At 34.6% G+C, this 25,203-nt stretch overlaps 2 protein-coding genes and 1 non-coding gene across 4 annotated transcripts; 1 reads left to right on the top strand and 2 right to left on the bottom strand.

The window, feature by feature from the left end:
* Positions 1 to 994: 994 nt before the first annotated feature.
* LOC18056150 (AP-4 complex subunit sigma) lies at positions 995 to 6,563 on the top strand. Of its 2 annotated transcripts, XM_024178163.1 has the most exons (5): positions 995 to 1,244; positions 1,350 to 1,436; positions 1,592 to 1,660; positions 1,787 to 1,965; positions 6,472 to 6,563. In XM_024178163.1, exons 1-4 carry the CDS (start codon positions 1,104 to 1,106, stop codon positions 1,919 to 1,921), a joined length of 432 nt encoding a protein of 143 aa, XP_024033931.1. In that variant the 5' UTR covers positions 995 to 1,103; the 3' UTR covers positions 1,922 to 1,965; positions 6,472 to 6,563. The 2 variants fall into 2 exon arrangements, with proteins under 2 accessions (XP_024033931.1, XP_006451356.1); XM_006451293.2 differs by lacking the exon at positions 6,472 to 6,563 and having other exon boundaries at positions 1,787 to 2,242.
* On the bottom strand, positions 3,134 to 6,213 carry LOC18056151 (glutathione hydrolase 3). The gene is made up of 7 exons (XM_006451294.2): positions 5,969 to 6,213; positions 5,495 to 5,832; positions 4,881 to 5,399; positions 4,451 to 4,686; positions 4,089 to 4,353; positions 3,807 to 3,944; positions 3,134 to 3,709 (listed from the first exon to the last, which is right to left on the bottom strand). Exons 1-7 carry the CDS (start codon positions 6,081 to 6,083, stop codon positions 3,434 to 3,436), a joined length of 1,887 nt encoding a protein of 628 aa, XP_006451357.1. The 5' UTR covers positions 6,084 to 6,213; the 3' UTR covers positions 3,134 to 3,433.
* Positions 6,564 to 16,410: 9,847 nt separating the features above from the next.
* On the bottom strand, positions 16,411 to 16,514 carry LOC112095965. Its single transcript, XR_002904125.1, has one exon. It is a non-coding gene; the product is annotated as a small nucleolar RNA R71 (small nucleolar RNA).
* Positions 16,515 to 25,203: the final 8,689 nt, after the last annotated feature.

The following is a 25,203-nucleotide window of genomic DNA, read 5'->3' on the forward strand; positions in this document are numbered from 1 at the left end:
GTTAATATTTAATTAGTTTTATATTTTTATTTATTAACTATCAATGGTAAAATTAATAAAAATGTCAGCTCAACATTGAATCTAAATACGTATATTTTAGTAGGGGTGTTCAAAATTCAATCTAATTCGCTCAATCCGTCTGATATATAGAATTATGAACTGTAAAAATCCGATCTGTGAATTAGTGGATTGGATTGGAAATTTAAAAATTTAAAAATCTGCAGTTGGTGGGTTGGATATAGATTTACTTCCATAAATCCATAAAAATCCGTGAATCCACAAAAAATGAAAAATATTTATTTAATAAAAAATAAACTTGTAAATATGAAATTATACTTACTAATAAATAAATAAATTAAAATATAGTTACATTAACACCATTATTATATCTTATTCGATAATAATATAAAATAAAAATAATTAAATAAAAAATACAGCTTCCTAAATAGTTAATTTCATGTACTGATCTAAACAACTGAGATTTTTTTTTCTTTTTGGTGTGTTATACTTTGAAACTTTGAATGTATTTTCTATATTCATTTAAACAATTAATTTATTTAAATCTCATTTAATTTTAAATTTGATCAGTAGTAAAATTATTTTTATCTATATTTTTTTGTTTAGTTAGTTTGTGGGTAGGATATGATTAAAATTTTTTAACCTGCAAACTAATCCGTAAAATGGTGGATTTGATATAAATTGAGTCAAATTTATATCAGATCCACAGATATATGGATTGAATTTAAGTTGAGTTCTACCAATACGTAGATTGGATTAAATTAAAAATTTATAATTTATAAAATCGTGGATGAAATATGTATTTATATCTAATCCGTAAACTGCGATCTACGAACGTCCCTATATTTTAATGTCTAAAATTATAATTTTTATTGAATATTTAAATAATTAAAAATTTAATTTTAAAAATAAAACTGAGCAATTTATTAGATTCGAATAATCCCATCGCCAATTCAATGATTTTAAAGAAAAGAAAAATAAAAAACTAAGGTAACCACTGAAGTCGGGTGCGCACAAGCAAGGCAGGCTTAATTAATTAGTCGTTGTTGTTCTGTACTTGTGAAGGAAGAGAGGTTGGACGAAAGATGGGGATCAGATTCATATTGATGGTGAACAAACAAGGGCAGACTCGTCTTGCCCAGTACTACGAATGGCTCACTCTCGAAGAACGTCGCGCCCTTGAGGGCGAAATTGTTCGCAAATGCCTTGCCCGCACCGAACAACAGGTCCCTTTTTCTGATTTCTTGTATTTGATTCGACAATTAGGCGTACTGCTATTGTATTGAATATGATTTTGTTGCTGCTTTTTGCTCTGTGATAAATAACAACAGTGTTCTTTTGTTGAGCATCGCAACTACAAAATTGTTTACAGGCGCTATGCGTCTCTGTTTTTCTTGGTTGGGGTCGACAATGATGAAGTAAGTCTTCTTCTACTTCCTTTACCTTTGAATTGAATTTCAATTGAAAGACTAATGACAAATTAATGGCTCTTTGTGATTGCCGTGGAATGAGATCTGCCAAATAAATGGTTGTCTGAAGCATGTTTGATTCTTTTTTCTTGTTCATGTTGCAGAATGAGCTTGCTATATTGGAGTTCATACACTTGTTAGTCGAAACCATGGACCGTCACTTTGGCAATGTGGTAAGTTCTCTCCTGATATGAATGAATAAGTTTCTGACTCATCCTGAAAATATTGAGCTTGTTGATTTTGTTTAAAATTTTTGGAGTGTTAATTTAGTTCCTGGTTTTGCTTAATATGTACTGTAGTGTGAGCTAGACATCATGTTCCATTTGGAGAAAGCCCATTTTATGCTGGAGGAAATGGTCATGAATGGTTGTATTGTGGAGACAAGCAAATCAAACATTCTGTCACCGATACAACTGATGGAGAAAATGTCTTGAAATAATTACAAGTGCTCTAGGGTTTCGTGCGAGATTCATTACAGGTTTGCCTCTTGTTTATGTTGGTCGGTTCCTATTGTACAATTAAGTTTAAAACATCATGAAAATCTTGTAGCTTTTGTTATAAATGAAAATTTTTTACTATCTGATTGTATTGATTCATTGATGGATTAGTTTAAGTTGTGAATCATTTATTTGGGTTCTTTAGAACTGGAGGTCTATGGGACTGTACAAACATTATCTGAATTTATGCCGTGCTTAATGATTGTGTTGAGGGTATGGTTTCTGGCCAGTATCAATGATGTCTTCTATGTCTTCTGACAAGGATATCTTTACTCCTAACCTGTTGGATGAAACTACCTGAATTTCTTGTTTTATGATTTCAATGTATATTTTAGCCACCTAATCCTAGCAACGTTTCTGAGGCACTTTAACATTTTAAACCCTAGTGTTGAGATGCCAGACTGTGACTTTTAATATCTGTAATGTTGCAACTATGCTTTCTATTCTAACACTATTAGCAATAAAATCTGAGATTTGATACAGATTTGTTGAATTTTCCTTTATATGATTTTGATACTGTTTATTGCATTGTACCACACTTGGTTATATTACCGAGTTGCATTTTCAGCAATAGTTGGAAAATGCTTGGGTGGATAAAAGAAGAAAATCTAAATTCAACACGCAGCTCATTGTCTTTTTACCAATTAAAAGATCACAGAATTATTAGCCAAAGAATTAGAGTTTAGGTATGAACTTGAACTACACAAACTTGAGGTAGCCGTAAAAATCATTGATTGTATTACTGTGCAATTATAACTTATCCTGGCAATGTGTTTTCCCAAAAAACAAGTATAGATCATAGTTTGATGGCCTTGTCTTCTTCACATCTTCCCCCAAGCTTTCATTTGTTCGGAATTTATCAGATTGTTTTCGTGCAAAAAGCTGTGTGTGACAAGATCAAGTTAAATAATTTGCATTACAAAGATATGTCCATAGATGTACGTCTATCTAGTATTGTTAATTCTCGGCTCTAGAACAATGTGTAGACCCACATTCTCTGATACTCACGCAGTCAAGATTCCCTAAAAAAATTGTTAACAAATCTTATATCACTTGTTCTAAGAATAGCTGTGGTACGCTAATATCCTAAAGGACCCAAACTGTTACTTATGTGTGACTCCCTAACATAGGGGAAACTGAGAGAACTGATTTGGATTCTAAAGAAACTATTTTGATCAAGCTTTCAGCTTTGTTGAAGTTCTTGTACATAAATTGCACCTAAGCAGATGAATAACAAAATAAGAATGTAGATAGTACTGACAATTTCCTTTGTTGATGAGGACAAGATCAGTAGTGAAAACTCCAATTGAAATATGCACGCACACACACACACACACACAATGTATAGTCCTCGTGGAACAAAAATTACAGAGCAAGCTATTAAACCAGTACAAACAATTACCCTTTCTTCCTTATGCTATGCACTTATATCCGAAACAGCTAACAAATTTAAACAGCTGCTGGCCTCCCATCCTTTCTAGGGTCACTCACTGCTGTGAGAATTCCATGCAACACTTGTGCATTTCCCATATATTTTCTCAATTTTTGGGCTTCATTGATTGGATTCCCGAGAGTTTGAACAATAAGCTGAACGATAGCTCCCCCTGCCCTGGCCTCCAGCTGGTGACGCCTCTCTTCCAAGAAAAGCTTTGTCTCGTCAGCTAGCTCAATGTGATCTCCATCAATCACGGTCAAATTTTCATACATAACAACATTGGGTATCACCTGCAGAAATTTGAAGTTAAATCAAAGGACATTCTTGTGATTTTTAGATTATACATTCATTTATAGATACATGCACATTTAGGAATTAATTATGAACCTTGTGGTAGACTCTTGGATTTTGAACTGCAGCTAAAGATTCTATCCCAAAGATAAAGTGGTTAAGGAAAACTTGAATTACTGCTGGAATTATGTGCAATCCACCACTACCACCAATAACCCCAGCCAACTGATTATCCTGTCATGCAGGAAACAAGAATGAGACCTCAAAGAGGATAGTGAAATCTTGTATGTTAAGAAGAGTACAATCCGAGTTTTCACTCAGATGTTGAATTGCAATCTTTTCTTCCTTTGAACTATGAACCGAGTGAAATATCAGTACCTTGGTGATAATAAGTGGAGTCATGGAAGAAAGTGGTCTCTTGTTTGGTTTAATAAAATTTGCTGGAGTAGGTGGTAGCATGTCCGGGGGATTCTCTGTTGGTATTGAGAAGTCGCCCATCTCATTGTTAAGGACAATACCTGTAGAAGGAGAGAGAATCCCAGCTCCAAAGGGATAGTTAACGGTTGTTGTCATAGACACTGCATTTCTCTCTGCATCTACAATGCAGAAATGGCTTGTTCCGTGATCTCTGAGCTGACTCCACCTGGCCAAAAAAATGATTCAGAAATTCAGTCATGAGTAGGTGCCAACAGCATTAGCAGTCATATTAATTAAACCTTTGTTATCCGCAGTTATTGTACCTGTTCATATAGTAGTCTGGAGGGAAAGTGGTGTTATCAAATATTTTTTGCTGAATTTGCTTGGCAAAAGATAGGGAAAGCATTTCAGACAATACTGAGCTTATGTTTACAAAATTAGGGTCTCCCAAGTTCATTCTAGCGGCAAACATGTGCTTAAGTGCTTCAATTATTCGATGTAGACCAAGATTTCCTTTTGCAGAATCTGAACTTCCGTAGCTATCTAAGATGTTTAAAACCTGTTTCACATCAATGTTTGGAGTAAGTCTATTAACATATCTCTACTAATATCCAAAAATCAGCTCATTCCTGAACTCCTAATCCTTACAATGCCCTTATCGGTCTTCATACAAGTTACAAGCTAGAAGACACTAAACATATTAGGTGATTATGCAAAGGAAAAGCAAGGACAAATGGGAAAATTATCACCCACCATAGCCATCCCAGCAGTTCCACATGATGGAGGCGGCATTCCTGATATGGTGTAGCCCATAACATTTACAGAAACTGCATCCACTACATTAACCTTGTAATTCCTCAAATCCTCCATTGTCAAGATCCCCCCAGCCTTGCTCACGTCTTTGACCAACATCTCACCAACAGTTCCATTATACAAGGCCTGTGGTCCTTGTTCTGCCACTGCCTCCAGGCTCTGAGCAAGCTTTTCATTGTAGCACTTATCACCAGGTTTCAACAACTTCCCATTTGGTGCAAACACTTCTTGTAAGCCACGATCATTCAGGATCCTCCCACCGCTCTTGGCTATGTGGCGTCCAAGATAGGGAGCAACCACAAAACCTTCTTTGGCGAGCTTTATTGCAGGTTGGAACAGAGTCCTCCAAGCTAGACGCCCGTGCTTCAACCAAGCTTCATGAAGACCGGCTATCTCACCAGGAACTCCCATCGACAGTGCACCCGCATAGTTGGCTCCAGGATTGTTCTCATACATATCCTGTTTGATGACAATTACAATATTGACCTCCAAGAGAACCAAATTTCTTATAAAAGATTTTCATAAAATCGTATGGTGTATTATTCAAACATTACCTGTGAAGCCGCTAGAGGGGCAGTTTCTCTCATATCAAAAGCCTGAGTTTGCGAGGTTGCTGAAGATCTCACAATCATAAATGAACCGCCTCCAATTCCACTTGCCATGGGATTAACAACGCCAAGGCATAATGCAGTTGCCACCGCGGCATCAACAGCATGGCCGCCCTGTCTAAGCATTGATGCTCCAATTTCGGAACAACGGCCATCATCAGCCGCAACAACACCTTGCTCTGACTCCACAATATCGGCACCACTGGCTTTGAACCTTCCACTGTTATGGTTTCCTTCTCTGAACATCCAACAACTTACTTCCTCTCTGTATATGAGGCCTACGACTGAAATACACAAATTAAAATTAAATAATAATAATAATAATAACAACAACAACAACAACAACAACCAATCTAACCCCCTTCCCCCCCCCCCCCCCCCAAAAAAAAAAAATTGGAACAGGCTTTTGAGTAAACGAACTTGATATGATTAACAGTACGAGAAGGAGCCGTAGAAGTTTGCTCCAGCTTTTGTGCTTGCTATTTGAGGAATAATCACTGCCCAAAAATGGGTCTTTGATGCCATTTGGCTTCATGATTCTTCTGTAACAGTACAGAAACTGAGAATCTGAAAATTCTGAGAATGCTGAAAATAAGGGAGGTGTTAGTTGGATTCCTATGCTCGCTTGACAAGATAGTGGGTACCTAATACCTATGGTAGTTGTATTACAAGACCACATGCGCATAGGTGATTTGTCCGAAGTTCCATTACTCTTGTCACCAATTAAAGTTTGCCACCTCAGTAAAATTCATTAAGTAGAATTTGCATTATTTCTTTAAATAGAATTTGCATTTCTCTCCATCATCAAAATGTACATGCCCAAAAAAACATCTGTGTACATATTTGCCATATCGAATATTGATCTCTCTTTTTATGTTTTTATTTATTCTTTTTTCTGTTAATTAGCTTATAACCTTACTCAGGTGGAGTTTTTGCTGTAACGTGAAGGTGGTGGCCCCAGAAAATCATAGCTTTTGCAACACTAAGTATGGGAATATGGATGATGATTCATAATTAAATCTCAGTCGTGGGATACGATTACTCCATCGGAACACCATTACACAATCAAATCAGGTGGTGGCCTACAAATACATCTATGTACATGTTTGTCATACTGAATATTAATCTCTCTTTTTACGTTTATTTATTCTTTATTTTGTTAATTAGCTTACAACTACACTCAGGTGGAGTTTTGCTGTGACGTGAAGGTAATGGCCTCAAAAAATCATAGCTTTTGCAACACTATGCATGAGAACGTGGATGATGACTCATGATTAAATGCCAGTCATGCGATACGATGACTGCTTTGGATCACAATGACACAATCAAATCACTGTTAAAAAACTCCATTGCTTTTGAAGTTGATTTCTCCTACACAATGGAATCAGCGTTGGCAAATGGGTAATTTTTAAAAACCTCCCCTGAGGTTTGAGCTTGTTGCAAATAGATGGTAAAAATTTATTTATTTGTAAAAAATTCCCCTACATTTTTGCTCCGTTTGGTTGCCGTTTGTGTAGTTACGGGCATTGTTGACATTTCGCAATAAAATAAATTTTTTGCAACTTTCGTTGCCTTGAGAACAGTAACTAATCATTTCAGTTACTTTATTTTGACATAAATAAAAACCAAACTTGCAAAAAGAAAGTTTGTAATAAATTGTTTTAACTTAAATATCTAATCAAATCAATTGTAAGCACACAACACACAAACTCACTAATCTAATCTAAATTAACACACAAGAAAATATCAAAAAAGTGAAAACACAATCCAATACAACGAACACGCAGCCGGCCAAGCGGCTACCCAGCCCAGCCATCCCATCACTGTGAAGCCAAGTCAGTGCAACGCAACCTCTTCTCCACCGCGACACGACCTTTGCTCCACTGCGACCTCGCTGCAATCTGCCCCCTGCAACCTCTGCTGCATCTTATTTGACTTCGAACGCGCTGTCTCGAAGTTGACCGACTGCCACCTCTTAGATCCAAGCTGAACGACACCCTCCTAGCACCAATAGTGAAGATTTGTTTCATGCTATATATTAAATAATTAATTTCAATTTCCGATGGCATTTTTAGTTATTTAAATTCAATATTTTTATTATCCTTAATGATTTTTGATCGGTTACTTTTTTATTAGTATTAGCTTCCTTTTGATCAATTGTAGGTTCCTGAGTTGGTTTCGGTTTAAAATTCTCCACCAAAGATAATTAGTCAAGTTTTCAATTAATTTTTTGTGATTATTATTATTATTATACTTCCAAAACTAAGCAACCAAAAACGTTATGCTTTTGGTAATTTTTGGTTACAGTGTATAAATTATAAGGATAATTAGTCAAGTTTTCAATAAAATTACCCTATTTTATTGCAAGTACTTCGGTTACAGTGTATAAATACTAACCGAAGTACTTGACTAATTATCCTTATAATTTATGTCAAATTTATTTTATTTATGTCAGAATAAAGTAACTGAAATGATTAGTTACTGTTCTCAAGGCAACGAAAGTTGCAAAAAATTTATTTTATTGCGAAATGTCAACAATGCCCACAACCACACAAACGGCAACCAAACGGAGCAAAAATCTAGGGGGTTTTTTACAAATAAACGAATTCTTACCATCTACTTGCAACAAACTCAAACCTCAGGGGAGGTTTTTAAAAATTACCCGTTGGCAAATGGCAATGACGTGAATTTTAACTCTTTTTTTTTGTGGGAAAAGATCAGATCAGATAATCTAATACTTGGAAATATTCTATGATAAGATAAAAACAAATGAAGCATTTTTCTAAAGTTATTACGTTTCAATTTTTTTTTTTAAAAAACGCCGCTGGACCAAAATTAGCCTATCCGATGATTTTTAATTATAACCAAACCGAATATCTCTTCCTTCTTGAGAAATGCTGAATAGAGTAAAATATATATCAATAGTGCTAATAATGTGCTATTGAGGGTAGATATATCATACTATGATCTGGATTAGCATCAGTAAATTTGTGATTGTAAATACAAAATGAAAAAATAATTGACTATAAATACAAAATAAAAAAATTATCAAATGAATGTGGGACAAAGGAATATCTATTATAGGTTTCTTATCATGCAAGTGAAAATTGATTACTTGCTCAACGAATAAATGGTCATTTATTTCTTATGCTTTAAGTTAAATATTTGTTTAGTTCCTATATTTTAAAAAAAATGCCTCAAGACATTTTTGCTATTAAATATGTTACACTCTTATCCTTATTATTTTTTCTTTTTACAAAATGCAACAATATTCTTGGGGATATTAATTAAAAAATGATAATTTATAAAATTAACCTTAAAAGTAAAATAAAAATTTACTCAAATTTTTATATTATTATTTTGCTTTTAAGATTAGTGAATTACTTTTATAACATAATTATTGGTAAGATTATTATTAAGGATATTAAACTTGCTTTAACTTGGTTCATATTAATTTATTTATAAATAATAATTAGTAAGATTATAGCATAAGTATAAAAAATATTATTTCTTTCACACTGATATTTATTGGTTAATTTGCTAATTAACTTAAATGAATAGTTAATGTCAAGAATATTATTGGAAGGATGCCATTGTAAAAGAAAATAAAAAAAAATAAGTGTAAGAATGTAACATATTTTATTTTAAAGGTATTTTGAAGTGTACTTTTTAAAATATAAGAACTAAATGGACTCTTAAATTAAAATATAAGAACTAAAGAGCATTTGAGTCAACTCCATTCCCATCTCAAACCCACACAAGAACATGGGAATGGGCCAAAAAAAAAAAAAAAAAAAAAGACAACCCCAAACCAACGAAACTTATTCAGTTTAATTTTTTGAATTTGGGTTCGGTATTGGTTCGGTTGTATGAGAACCAAATTTAGCAGTTTTATTTTGCTTGGCATTAGTTAAAACTGAAACCGAGCCGATTACAATTGCAAGCACATCGCCCATTACATTCTCTTTTGCCCATGAATCAATTTCTTTTCGAGATTTTTTTTTTAAAGAGGACCCCTAAAGGAGTTTAGTAATGAGATTTGGACACCATGGTAAAATTTGGACCCCAAAGCGAGTTAAATATCCATAATGCCCTTTTTGTTGTAAGAAGGTATAATTTTCTTACAAATTTTCTAGTCTCATTCACTCTCAATTATAAAAACTCTAAATCATTTTTCTTGGAAGCTAAAATTCACAAAGCCTCGAATTAACCGACCAATGCTCTTTCAACAATTTACAAGCTCTCTATAGGTATGAATTTAACCACATTTGTAAGTTTGGTTATAGTACGTTTGATAAAATTTTCAAAATCTATATTTAGGGTTTATGTTTTGCGACGGAGTTGTGTAACTAACTATACATGCACGACGAAACTGTCATGTATTGCATGAAATTGTCCTCTATTGCTCTACACTATAATGAGTTACAATGTTATATTATGTGTTGCATTACTTTGTCATGTAAAAATTATAAAATGTTGTTATTAATCTGACATTGGTTAATATTGATATTATCTACTAACCATTTTTTAAGTTGATGGATCACATTCGTTTTTTGATTGTTTTTTTATGGCCAATGGGTTAGTGTCAATGGTCACTATAAGTTTAATGGTCATGAAGCAAAGGGGGTTTCTGTGTCTTATGCAACAACTTATGAAGATTTGCTTGTAATTATAGCGCGTATCTTACATGTCCTAATAGACGAGTCGATTATTACTATGAAATACTTATTACATGCAACGACAACAATGCCACTTATCAAAATATCATGCGATGAAGATGTTCAATTCTTCTTGGATGAAAATAGTGGTAATGGTCCCAGAACTCCCTTATGTGTCACAGTTGAACCTTGATTGTCAAGCTCAATAGAACTACAAAGAGGGGAGGAAGTTGGTATATGGTCATTAAATGAGAATGATATTCCTGCTGCTTTCCTAAATGAACCAGAATTGCCTCTTCAAGAGTCAATACGTGTTGATATTAGTCAAGAGAAACCATTACAATCTCCCTTACATGTGCTCAGTACAAGTAGTCAACAATCCCCTTCAACAAGAGTGCTTCCCAAAACTTAGATTGATGACTAGTACAAGTAACTTTCTATGAGATGGTACTCCTTCGCAGGGTTTAGAAATTGAGTGTGGTGATGAAAAAGTGTATTTGAAAGCTATGTTTTGAGATAAGGATTAATTGATGATTGCTATCAAAGATCAACATGTATGCAATTCAAAAAAATTTCCAATTTAGAGTAAAAAAGTCTAACAAAAAGCTTTATAAAATTACATGTCTGGATGAAGATTGCAAATGGCATCTTTGTGCAATGAGAGTAAAAGATTGTGATATATTTGAAATCACCAAGTTTTTTGACACTCACATATGCTCAAGAAGTATTCTTCATTTAGATCATCGACAAGCTACAACAAAACTTTTAGAAAAGACTATCATGAAGAAATTTGAAAGAGTTGGTCAATCATACACACCAAATGATATAATAGATGATGTCCAAACAGAATACGGGTTAAGAATAAGCTACAACAAAGCATGAAAGGCCAAAGAACATGCATTGCAAATGGAAAGAGGTTCACCTAAAGAATCATTTTCATTACTTCCTTTATATTTCCACATGCTTGAAAAGAAGAAACCTGGGACAATTACACATACACATATCGACCCACAAAAACCATTTTTTGTATTGTTTTATGGCTCTTGGTTTTTGTATTCGTGGGTTTAGAAATTCAACTAGACCAGTAATTACCATGGATGGGACCTTTTTGAAAGCTTTGTACAAAAGCACAATGTTTGTAGCTGTATGCAAAGATGGAAATAATTAGATTTATCCTTTGACGTTTGGTGTAAGTGACTTTGAATATAATGAATCATAGGAATAATTTATGACTAAGCTTGAGGCTGCTATTGGTGAGAATGATGATCTTGTTTTTATATCAGACCGCCATGGAAGCATACATTCAAGCATTGCTAAAGTGTTTCCAAACGCCAGTCATGGAGCTTGTAAATATCACCTTGCACAAACCTTAGGTCGAACCTTAGAAAAGTTGGAGGGAGTTTATATAATTTTTTTTGCAAGCAGTTGAGTTTGATGATATGATGAACCAAATAAGAACTGCTAATCTAAGGGATGCAAAATATTTGTTTAGAGCTAGATATGAAAAATAGGCTTGCTCGCATTTCAATGGAAAAAGGTATTGTTAACATATATGTTTTCATAATATTGATTTTGATGATAACAAACAAGATTAAGAATGATTAATTTTTTAAGCTCAAATTATTTTTTTATACATTTTAAATAAATCATTATTTTTACATTATAAATGTTTTATATTTAATGGAAAAATGATTTTATAAAATTGGTTGTTTTTCAAGTTATGATTTAATTGAAAGAGTTTTGAAAACTTTGAAATCAACAAGTATTGCTTGAAATTTTGGAGAAGGACGTATTTGAAAAGTGTCATAGCATTTTGGGCTATATCATAATTTCATAAAGTTTTGAGATTAACAAAGTATTATTTAGAAATTCTGAAATTGGATCTATTTGCAAACTTTCATAACATTTAGGGCCATAATACATTTTATAAAGTTTTAGGGTTAAACTGTAAATTTAGAATATAATTTCATTGTAGCAATCACTGTAGCAAACGGCTAACCGATAATTTTCAGAAAGCATGTTCTGCAAAGTATTGTTAAAATGATGATTATGGAAAATAACAGTGAACCGTTTACTGAAAACGGTTAACCGATTATTTCCAGATTGCTAATCTTGAACCGTTTAGTAAGAACGGTTAAACCAAATTTGTTTTGCAGGTCTCTGGAATTTAACGGCGAAAGGGTAAGCCTAAACCGCAAACCGTTTATTTGAAATTTGGCACAACGATAACTTTTGACCAGCCTAAACGGTTAACCATTAATAGTTAACGGCGAACCGTTTTCGGGCCGACAGTTTGTAACGGCTAGTTTTTCAGCTCCAAATATAAATAAGCTCATTCATATTCAAAGAAGATTGATCACAACATGACCATTGAGCTTATATTCGAGAATACAATCTTCATAGAGCTTTAAACACATTCTTACTTCATCCATTCACACATTGGGCATTGATTTGTAATCTTAAATATTGTGTGAGAGAAAAATAATTTGTAATCTTTTACTTTGAGTGATTGTAAGTGTTGGGATACACTTGAGTTAAGAGATTGGGGATAATCTCTTGTTGTAAAGGTTCATTGACACCTTGGAAGTCAAGTGTAAGCATTTGAAGCCTTGGAAGCTTGCTTAGTGAAATCCTCAAGCCCGAAAAGCTTGGAAGCGTGGACGTAGGCGAGGTTGGCTGAACCACGTAAAAATCTTCGTGTTTGAATCTCTCTTCCCTTATCTTTTTATATTTTGATTGATTTAATTGTTATTGCTTTAAATTCGTTTTAGATTTGCATGATATTTTATTTTAGAATTGAATAATTTTTAGAATCCCAATTCACCCCCCTCTTGGGTTGCATAATTAGAATTTCAGGTATAACATGATGGCTACTAATATAGTTGAAAATATGAATGTTGTTTTAAGAAAGGCTCAGGATTTTTCAATTGTTAAATTGATGGACCATATTAGATGTTTGCTCCAACAATGGTTTTAGAAACGTAGAAATGCATCTATAAGCATGACTATCACATTGACAAAATGGGCTGAAAAAGAAATGAATAAAAGATATGAGTTTTCTACTTTTTATCATGTATAACCAATTGACTTTTACTAGTTTATGGTGAAAGATGGCTATTTGGATGGTCATGTTGATTCACATGAAAGAACTTGTACTTGTAAAGAGTTTCAGCTCGAATAATTGCCTTGTAAGCAGGTTATTATTGTTTTAAGAAAATCCTCAATGTCTTGTTATATTATACTTTTAAGTTTTAAACTACTGAGACCTTTATATTAGTTTATGCAGAACTTATATATCTAATTGGTGCAATACAAGAGTGAAAGATCAGTAGTACAGTAAAAGATTGTGTAGTGGATTCTTCAAGTATTTGTCGGGGGAAGGTCAACCAAATAAGAAACTTTGTATCAGGTGAAGAGTAAAAATCACAATGTAAATGTCGAAGGTGTGGAAGAACTACTCGTAATCGCCAAATATGTAGGTAGCAATCCTATTTCATTCACAGAATATGTGAAATTTTATATGATTTTATTTGTGTAAACTTCTACTTCTTTTGTATACTTATTAGTATTATTTCTTATTACTTGTGTAATTGTTAGTAATTCAGATGATTATGACTTTGTTATTTCATAGAAGATAAGGTAATTTTTCTATATTAATGATCTATCATATTTTACAGGTTATATCTTGTAATTTAAAACCGTGTTGTGCATTACATGATGGTTTTATTTATGTAAAGCTTCTAATTTTTTGTGTACTTGTTAGTATTATTGTTTATCAGTTGTGTAATTATTAGTACTTTAGATGATTATGATTTTGTTTATGTGAGATAAATTCATAGAAGGTGATAATTTTGTTAGATTGATGATCTATTATATTTTGTGGGATTATATCTTGTAATACAAGACGTATTGTGTACTACATGATAATGTCATTCAAAATATCTTATTTATAACAGAAAACTAAACTCATATTCACATGTACTCGAAGAAGTCTTTGAATCTAGCTATTTCAACCTTGAGCATTGTTGAGTGTTAGAAAATGCATATTTATAAAGGAGAAAACCGTCATTTTACATTTTAAGTCTTACTAACAACCCTTACTTTTATGTTTTTAACATTCTTGTGATTTAATTACGTGTGTTTTATTTTAATTAAGTAATTTATGTATGTTAGGGGCATTATAGTCATTTCACAATAAATGAGAGATCAGACGGCAAAACAGACATCACTTTTGAACTCAGAACGGTCAAAAACCTTAGGAGGAGCATAAAAGGAAAAATGATATTATTCACATGTACGGTACTATTCACGTATACGGTACTGTATACGTTACCGTTCACAGCACTGTTCACATAGACGGACCGATGATGTGGCATTGACTGATGAGGTGTCACGATCCTGTTGGACTAAAATTCTTATGTACTGTTGATGGTGACGTGGCAGTATATCAGTGGACGAAAAATCTCGCGTACGGTGCATGCATCACACAAGATTATTTTCAACCAAATCGCGTTACTGTTCATCCAGGTCAAACTGTGTTACTGTTTATCTACGTGGTCAAACCGTGGACTGTTGACTGATGACGTGGCGCAATCCTGAGCGTCCAAATTATTTTTGATCCGATGGCCATGATTTGCTCCATGTATCTATAAAAAGGAGGTCTCTCCCCCCTAATTTGATATCTCTGAATCCATTTTTGGGATCCATTTTCTGTAATTCCTTCTCCATTTTGTATTTTCTTCGTATTTTAATAAATTCCCATTTTGCCCCTAGTTCAATTATGAGTGGCTAATTTTCTTTCAAGCTTGGGTTGAAGGTGAAGTCTCAACATGTGTCATGGGCTTAATTTGGTAAATTTATTTTCTCTTCCCCTCTAGTTTTTGTGGATGTTTTGACTTCTCGTCGACAAATAATAATATTCTTGTCTAGTACCGCTTTGGTTTCACCGGCCCTCTAGTACAAGGTTATTATTATTTGGCACGATAAGCCCTTAGCACCATATTAATTAAAGCGTGGTTCATGAGGTGTGGATTCCCCCCTCATGATTTAATTGGCATTAATACGGATTATTTAGCCCATGATGCATGTTGATACGGATCCAGATACCCAAGTACATCATTTCAATAGATTTCGCTTCAATTTATTCTCGTCATTGCAATTCCAATTTTAGAATCTTAATTCCAATTTTAGGATAATTTAAATCACTTCCACCACAATTTCAACCACCCATTTACAAAATTAATTCTACATATAATTAAAATCCACCTCCTCGTGGGATCGACACTCGTTACCATTGATCTATACTACAATAGATTCATGCGCTTGCGAGTACATTAAAATTTGCACAACAAGTTTTTGGCGCCGTTGTCGGGGAGGTAAGTAATTTTAATTCATAGAATTAATTTTTGTGAATAATTTCTTTTATTTGTTTTCTTGTATTTTTTTATTATAAAAAAAAGAAAAAAAAGAGTGAATCTACATTTAAAGGTTAATATTTCTTTTATTTTTCTCTTCTTTAAAATTCTGTAATTTAATTTTTAATTTATTTTTCTTTGTAATTTTTTTATCTTATTAATTTATTTTTAGTTAATTTATTTCACATATTTATTTTTGTGTATTTTTATAGAAAGGTTGTAATAGCGCAATAAGGTTAGTATCGTAATTTCTCCCTCTTCTTTATTTTTATTTGTTTTGTTCCCATCTTTATTTTTATTTTATTTATTTTGCATGCATGGCCGTAGGTCATTATTACCTAATCTTGAACCTATAGACCTTGAATTAGAAAAAACACTTCGCACACACAGGCACGTTAAAAATAAAATGGATTTACAAGCACCACAGGAGAGGCCATTTAAGGATTATTTCAGTCCTTTAGCAAATTTGAGCACATCATGCATAAGATACCCAAATGTAGCTGTTAGGAGTTTTGAATTAAAACCTAGTGTGCTAAATTGTCTCCCCACATTTTATGGCCTAGAAAATAAGGATCCATATAATCATTTGAATGATTTTCATGCCATTTGTCAAATTTTTAAATATGAAATTTTTTCAGATGATGATGTAAAACTTAGACTATTCCCATTTTCTTTAAAAGATAGAGCTCGTTCATGGTTTAATACATTGCCTGCTAATAGCATTGCATCATGGGAACAAATGGTAACAAAATTTTTGAATAAATATTTCCCAGTGCATAAAACCAATGCTATTCGCAGGGAAATCTCAGAGTTTACCCAGAGAGAGGTCGAGCAATTTTTTGAAACATGGGAGAGATTCAATGGGCTACTCTTGAAGTGTCCACATCATGGGTATGAGAAATGGCACCAATGCCAATACTTTTTAGAGAGATTACTACCAAATGTGCAAGAATGACTAATGGCAACAAGTGGAGGAGAGCTAATGTCAAAAAGTGCATCAGAGATTTGGGAATTCTTCCAGCGACAAGCGGATAATTCCCAACAACGAAGTCGATCACTCAGGAATACTAGAAGAATTAAGGGAGTGAATGAGGTTCACATTGGCGAATCTAGTTCAGAAATTAAAGAAGTCAAAGCAATAATTGAAGGTCTTTCTCGACAAATAGCATCGTTATCGACTGCTAAATCAACAGAGCCACATGACCCTGACTCATATCCAGATCAAGCCAATGCCATAGGTGTAATGAGAAAGCCTTCAAATTACAACCTATACTGCAACACATATAACCCTAGATGGAGAGACCACCCCAATTTTTCATGGTCTCAAGGATTCCAACAGAATGGACCAGCAGCTCTAGCTCCACCAATTCCACAAAATCCTCAAGCCTCTCAGCCACCATTTAGACCATACAATCAGAACCAGAATTTCTCTCAACCGAGACCATGGGAGGATTCATTCCAGAATCTCAAGAATCTTACTCACTCCACGATTGAGCAACAAAACCACACCATTGATGGACTACGAAATGAGTTGAGAGCAGACTTCAACTTACAAGCTCAATCAGTTTCAAGCCTTGAGAAGATGGTGGGACAACTTGCTTCTTCAGTTCAGACCTTGGCAATGACTGTTGAGAAAGACAAGTTTCCAAGTCAACCAGTGCCTAACCCTAAAGGAGTGCATGAAGCAAGTACCAGTTCACCACAGCAACATGGAGAAGTCAAAGCCGTCATGACTTTGCGAAAAGGAAAAGAAGTCGACAACAAAGTGGAGATGCCGGCGACAAAAGAAAATCAAATTGTACCTATAAATGTTGACGACTCATCACCGGAGGAGAAAGAAGAAACCAACCTACGAAAATACGTTCCCAAAGCTCCATTCCCCCAGAGGTTAGCTAAAGGCAAGAAGGGAAAATCCACAAGTGAGATTCTTGAAATCTTCAAACAGGTAAGTGTTAACATCCCTTTACTTGATGCTATTAAACAAGTTCCATCTTATGCCAAGTTTCTTAAAGACCTTTGTACTAAAAAGAGAAATATGCATGTTCAAAAGAAGACATTTTTAACAGAAAACGTTAGTTCTATCCTCCAACATAAAATTCCTTTAAAATATAAAGACCCAGACCCCTACTATTTCATGTAGCATAGGGAACCACACAATTGAGAATGCTTTGTTGGATTTAGGAGCTAGTGTAAATTCGTTGCCTTATTCTGTATTTGTGAAACTTGGACTGGGAGAATTACACCCAACTCCAGTGGTGTTACAGCTTGCAGATCGGTCCACGAAAATACCTCGTGGTATTGTGGAGGACGTGCTTATCTAGGTAGACAAGTTTTATTTTCCTGTTGATTTCATTGTAATTGACACTCAACCAATACAGGATTCAAGGAAGCACATCCCCATTATTCTAGACCGACCTTTCTTGGCAACTGCGGATGCTCACATTCAATGCAGGACCGGAAATATGCAGTTGTCCTTCGGCAACATGACTATGGAGCTGAACATCTTCAACATTGCCAAACAACCTCACAGTGCAGATGATGTAATTGTTGATGTGGATTTAATTGAAGCATTAGTTGATGACACTTTTCTTTCAAACCTTAGTGATGATCCTTTACAAACATGTTTAACTCACTTTGGTTTGGATTTTGATATTGACAGATCGGTCGATGAGGTCAACGCCCTGCTTGACTCAGCACCATCTATGGATACTAATAAATGGAAGTCAAGAGTTGAACAACTAGCACCATCAGAGAAGAAACTCATCCCATCATCAGAATCACCACCGAAACTTGAGCTCAAACCATTGCCCAACACTCTGCAATATGTATTTTTAGGAGAAGAAAGTACTCTGCCGGTAATCATCTCATCATCCCTCAATGACGAACAAAAAGGTAAGTTGTTGGATGTTTTAAAAGAGCACAAAGGAGCATTAGGATGGACCATAGCAGACATAAAAGGTATAAACCCAATAGACTGCATGCATTACATTCACCTTGATGAAAATGCTAAAATTACTAGGGAGATGCAACGTCGGTTAAATCCTAATATGAAAGAAGTTGTTAGAACTGAAGTCCTTAAGCTATTAGATGCAGGTATCATTTACCCAATTTCTGATAGTTCATGGGTCAGTCCTGTGCAAGTTGTCCCCAAAACGTTAGGAGTCACAGTAGTTACGAATGCTGATAATGAATTGATACCCACTAGAGTAACTACAGGATGACGTGTATGCATTGATTATAGAAAGTTGAATTCTGTCACACGTAAAGACCATTTTCCTTTACCATTTATTGATCAAATGCTTGATAAATTAGCAGGCCATGAATTTTATTGCTTTCTAGATGGCTACTCAGGATATAATCAGATTCCTATAGCACCAAAAGATCAAGAGAAAACTACTTTCACTTGACCTTTTGGCACATTTGCATATAGGAGAATGCCATTTGGATTATGCAATGCACCTGCTACATTTCAACGATGCATGTTGAGCATTTTTTCTAATATGGTTGAACGATTCCTTGAAGTCTTTATGGATGATTTTTTTGTCTTTGGTGACTCGTTTGATCAATGTTTGCATCATCTAACACTAGTTCTGCAGAGATGTATCGAGAAGAACTTGGTCTTAAATTGGGAGAAGTGCCATTTTATGGTAAAACAAGGTATTGTTCTCGGTCACATCATTTCAAGCAAAGGTATTGAGGTTGACAAAGCCAAGGTGGATCTCATTTCTAATCTTCCTCCACCCAAAACAGTCAGAGAAGTAAGATCTTTCCTTGGGCATGCTGGTTTCTATAGACGTTTCATTAAAGATTTTAGCAAAGTTTCTAGACCCTTATGCAATTTACTTGCTAAGGATGTACCTTTTATCTTTAATGATTCATGTCTTATGGCGTTTGAAAAATTAAAACAGTTGTTGACATCATCACCCATCATTCAGGGCCCAAACTGGAGCTTACCATTTGAGCTAATGTGTGATGCATCTGATTATGTAGTAGGAGCAGTATTAGGACAAAGAGTTGATCGAATTCCCCACGTTATTTACTATGCTAGTATGACATTAAATGATGCACAGTTGAACTATTCAACTATTGAAAAAGAAATGCTAGCAGTAGTGTTTGCATTGGAAAAATTTCGATCATATCTCATTGGTTGTAAAATAATTATATTCACAGATCATGCTGCTCTTAAATATCTTCTCACAAAGAAAGATGCAAAAGCTAGACTAATTCGTTGGGTGTTACTTTTGTAGGAATTTGACTTGGAATTCAAAGATAAGAAAGGGACAGAAAATGTTGTGGCGGACCACCACTCTCGTCTCCATTTTGACACAATTACAGAGCCATTAATATTGAATGAGTCATTTCTAGATGAACAATTAATGAATGTGGAAGTATTACCTTGGTATGCTGATATAGTTAATTATCTTGTTACAGGTAAACTTCCAGAGCATTGGACCAAGCAAGACAAGGCTAAATTCTTTGCAGAAATAAAGAATTTCTTTTGGGATGACCCGTATTTGTTCAAGTATTGTGCAGACCAAATTGTTAGACGATGCGTCCTAGAAAGTGAAATTCCGAATATCCTTTCATTCTGCCATGAACAAGCTTGTGGAGGCCATTTCAATGCTAAGAAAACAGCAACTAAAGTTTTATAATGTGGTTTCTATTGGCCAACTATATTTCGAGACGCTTACACTTTCTGTCTTCATGTGATAGGTGTCAACGAATGGGCAGCATCACGCGAAGGAATATGATGCCACTAAATCCAATTTTAGTGGTTGAGATTTTTGATGTATGGGGTATCGACTTCATGGGACCCTTTCCCCCGTCTTTTGGCCATCAATACATATTGGTTGCTGTTGACTATGTATCAAAATGGGTAGAAGCAATTTCATGTAGGACCAATGATCACAAGGTGGTGATAGGATTTTTGAAAAGCAATATTGTCTCACGCTTTGGATTTCCTCGAGCAATAATCAGTGATGGTGGTGCCCACTTTTGTAACAAAGCATTCAAAGCTCTTTTGACAAAGTATTCAATCACACACAAAGTGGCGACTCTGTATCATCCGCAAACCAGTGGCCAAGTTGAGATATCCAATCGAGAAATAAAGCACATATTAGAAAAAAACGGTGAGGCCGGACAGAAAAGATTGGTCATTAAGACTTGATGATGCCTTATGGGCATATAGAACGGCTTTCAAGACCCCAATTGGGATGTCACCCTACAGGCTAGTATATGGAAAAGCTTGCCACCTACCTGTGGAACTCGAGCATCGTGCATATTGGGCCATCAAGAAATTCAATTTTGACATGTAGCAAGCCAACTCAGAAAGAAGATTACAACTGGCAGAACTTGAAGAAATTCGCAATGATGCATACGAAAATGCCAAGATTTACAAGCAACGAATGAAAGTCTTCCATGATAAGCAAATTATGAGAAAATCATTCACTCAAGGTCAGAAAGTGCTTTTATTCAATTCTCGCTTGCACCTATTCTCAGGTAAGTTACGCTCTCGTTGGTCTGGCCCATTTATTATTCATACTGTTTTTCCACATGGGGCAATTGAAATTAAGGACCCAAAGAACGGTGTCACGTTTAAAGTTAATGGTCAAAGATTAAAGCCATATCTAGAATACCAACCACATGGAGAAGACACCGAAGTAAATTTGAGTGACCCACCAGATTTGAATTGATTTTTTTTTCTTTTCGTTGATTTGATTTTTTTTTCTTTCTTTATATTATTCTTCTGCTAATTGAAATTATTTTTGCATAAGTGTGTTTGTTTAACTATTAAGTTTTCTTTTATCGTTTTTAATCATGAGTACCTTACTTAGACCGTTCCTCCTGAACATTCTTAAACCACTTCAACGTGTCAAAACTCATCTCAAAAGGCAGATTCAATTTTGTAAAACACATCGCATTTGGGCTCTACAACCACCAGAGTTAGTAGCCCATGTTGAGGGTTTAGAAAGCCAACTCAGAGACATTGAAAGAAGTGTTTACGACATCCAGTTGGAGCTTGAGGTAAATTCAATAAGAGGACGATTTTAATTTTCTTTGTGTGTTTTAATTTGTTTTTCTGTTTGTGTGCTTTAGTTTTTTACCCCGGTGAAGTGGCGGATAACGGTACTCCGTGACAATCAAGTTGGTTACTTCAGTTTCCCATAATAACTGATATTCTGAGGCGAAAGTATGGACAAAAACGAGACTCTAGCGAAGCTTCACAAGCGATTCCCTTTATTTCCTCAGAATGCCCTCCTTACGATCTATAAAGCTCGGTCCGAATGCATGCGATTACTCATGAAGAATAACATACCTGCTGACATCCGTTGGTTAATCGAGGCTAAAGTACGATCGGCAGGTGAGTTACCTCCAAAATTTATTGCATACATGCCTGGTTGTGGTAAAGGAAATTATGCAAGAAAACGACGAGCTCGAAGAATTTCTGTTGCTTGTCATAAGTATGCCAGAATGAGTTGCAATAAAAACCCATGTTCTTTAGGAATGATGTCTGATAACAGGGAAGATAAGATTCAATTCATTAGGGATGGCTTGAATAAGGAGTCATTGGATGATATCCTTTTGTCTCTTGAAACGCATCCCAGTGGATATGTGCAAGGAGCGATTCTCCAGTTATGGCCATTATTCCAGAAAGAGCATGCACGATATAGTCTCGAGAATCTGACTATAAACGACCCTGTTTGCCAGTTTATAAGAAAACTGGATAGGAAGCCTATCCTCGACCCATAGAGGGCGTTCAATCCGTTTCTGGACGTAAAACCAGAGGAAGATGTGAGCCACAGTCTCAACTACCTGTAAATATCCTTTCACTTTACTGTTATTTTATTTCACTATTGTTTTATTGTGTGCATTATTGTCTTTAATAATTTTATTACTGTTTGTTTTTTCCTTTTTACTGTTTTCTTTTTGACTTGCGAGCCACGTGCTTTACGCGTTATTTGACACTGACATATTACCTCATACACAACTGTGACCCACTGTCACCAAGACTCTTAAATGTGATTTTTTTTGTCAAGCACTCACAAATTATTTTTCGCGAAGTATCACAATGGCAGCTACTCCAAATAGACAATTCAAGAACATTTGTGTGCTTTCTGGATTTACCTATGGCAAACATAAAGAGTTCGTTGAGGCAGCCATCGATCTTGGTCGAAGTATAGCAGAGAGAAAATTACACTTGGTGTATGGAAGAGGTAACTGAGGGTTATCAAAAATGGTCTCTGAAGCAGCTTTTGTCAGAGGAAGTCAAGTGTTAGGCATCATCCCAAGAGTCCTAAAACTGTTGGGCAGTTCGTCTGACTCATCAACTGGAGACGAGTTAGTTGTCTCAGGTATGCAAGAAAGAATAACTGAAATGCTTAATCATGCTGATGCTTTTATTTTCCTTCCAGGAGATCTTGCAACACTAGAGGCACTTATCACACTAGCATCTTGGACCCATCTGCACATTCACCAGAAACCCATTGGTTTGTTAAATGTCAATAACTTTTATGATGGCTTTATCGCATTTCTTAACCATGCAATAAAAAACTACTTCATTCCTTCCCATGCGAAAAAACTTTTTATTTGTGCTCACACTGCTAATGAGCTACTTGATATGTTACAAGCTTATAAACCGGAGCCGGACCCCTGGACCTTTGTGTTGGAGCGTCCAAATAATGATGGTAACAGTAGCGGCAGTAAGAAGTACAAATTAGATTTAACTCTTCGCCTGTAAATATTTTCTTCTGTGTTACACTACCCAGGTGATGTCTTCTAAACTCTACTTCTTTCCTTTAAAACATTGAGGACAATGTTTCGATCTGGTTGGGGGGAGGGAATAGTCGACAATTGTGGAATCTTGGTTAAGTTTTTACTGATTTTTTGTTGTAGAAACTAACTGTTGCTAACTTTTTGTGTTGAAGATGGCTGAATATGGAGTGTAGTGACTCTAGAAACGCATCTTCATCGTTTAAAAAAAAAATTAAAAAAAAATTAAAAAAAAATTCTTTTTCTTTATTAAGTTTTGATGTTCATTTTTTTTCTTCTTTTTAATTTCTCCTCTATAAATATACATTTTCCAACTTTTGAGTCAAAGATGGCTGAATATGGAGTGTAGTTTCTCTAGAAACGCATCTTCTTTAAAAAAAAAAAATCATTTTCGTTTTCTATCATTTTACGTGTAACTTTTCTAATTAGTTTTTATGCATCATTTTCACATTTCTGCAAGCATATTTTCCTTTCATGCTTAGAATAGGTTGGGGGGTAGAATGTTGTTTAAAAAAAAAAAATTTGTGTGATTTGTTTTTACATTGGATGACATGATTAATTTCAAATTTTAGTATTTGTATTATCTTTGGTCTTAAGTGATGATACGCTATGTTTGCCACTTTACATGTTGATGTCGGAGACAAATGTGAGTTGCTTGAAGGAATGAACTTGTCATAATAAGTACCAAGTGAGTTTTTGAGCCTATTATTTTTCTTGGAGAATAACCCTTTTGCCCACTCTTTATACAGCTTAGCAGTTTATTATTTTTCACACGATCTCTAAATTGCTTTTGAGTTAACCCTTAAAAAAATTGTAAAATAAAAAAAAAAGTGTGTTGTTACATTGGGAGGCCCATCTAACTAGTAGATATGGATGATTATTTAGAGCCCTAAAAGACGATGGAAAGGCCATCTTTGATCCGTTTGAGCTTTTCTAGCCATCCCTTTTATTAAATATCCATAGTTAACCCTTTTGAGCCTTTTAAAAAAAAAAAAACCTTTTCTTTGTCAACTTATCATCTTGACCCACTCCGATTTGGAGTATTACCCGATGTCTTATAAGTTCCATCACCTATTTATGTTTGAGAAAAATGTAAATAATTATTTTGTTCAGTGAAGTTATGCTAAAAAAAAAAAAACAAAAGTTGTTGTTTCAAAAGAATAAAAATAAAAATAATAGGTGAAATCCACCTTGCAACTTCAAAAAAAAAAAAAATTCTCTGCACTTTTCTCAAACATACACTTTGTTTTCCTTATTTCCCTTATTTGTTAGCTATGTCCCTAGCCTACGTTACGTCCTAATAAAAGTCCTTCTTGATTTTAGGGAACTATAGTTTGAAGTAGAAGCTAGTTATATGGGCTAAAAAGATGTAGTGATGCATAAAAAAATAATAATAAAAAAGATAAATAAAGTGGGTTGACTAGCATTTTTGTTTGACTTGAGATCATATTATTCTAAGCTGAGGGCATATTTATTTCATCTTGGTGAGAGTATGTGATATCATTTCTTTATTATTTTCTCTCTCAATTACCATTCATTGGAGTGACTATTTTTATTGGGTTTAATTTATTTGTGAGAGTGTCACTACTTCCAGTAAGATTTTGGGGTTTGACATGTCATTCTTGAAAGTAGCTATAACAAAGTCTACTGGGCTGATTCATGTGGATGGTTAATATGGGTGTGATATTTCTTTAGACTGGAGATAATGCTTATACTTTTATTTGATTGCTATCATTAATCTGATTGAATAAATACGAGTGTTTAAAAAAAAATCATTTTGAATTTGAATTTTGTTTTCGCTTTATTTGCTAGG

This window comes from Citrus clementina, unplaced genomic scaffold, assembly GCF_000493195.1.
Source record: "Citrus clementina cultivar Clemenules unplaced genomic scaffold, Citrus_clementina_v1.0 scaffold_1, whole genome shotgun sequence".
NCBI classification, from domain to species: domain Eukaryota; kingdom Viridiplantae; phylum Streptophyta; class Magnoliopsida; order Sapindales; family Rutaceae; genus Citrus; species Citrus x clementina.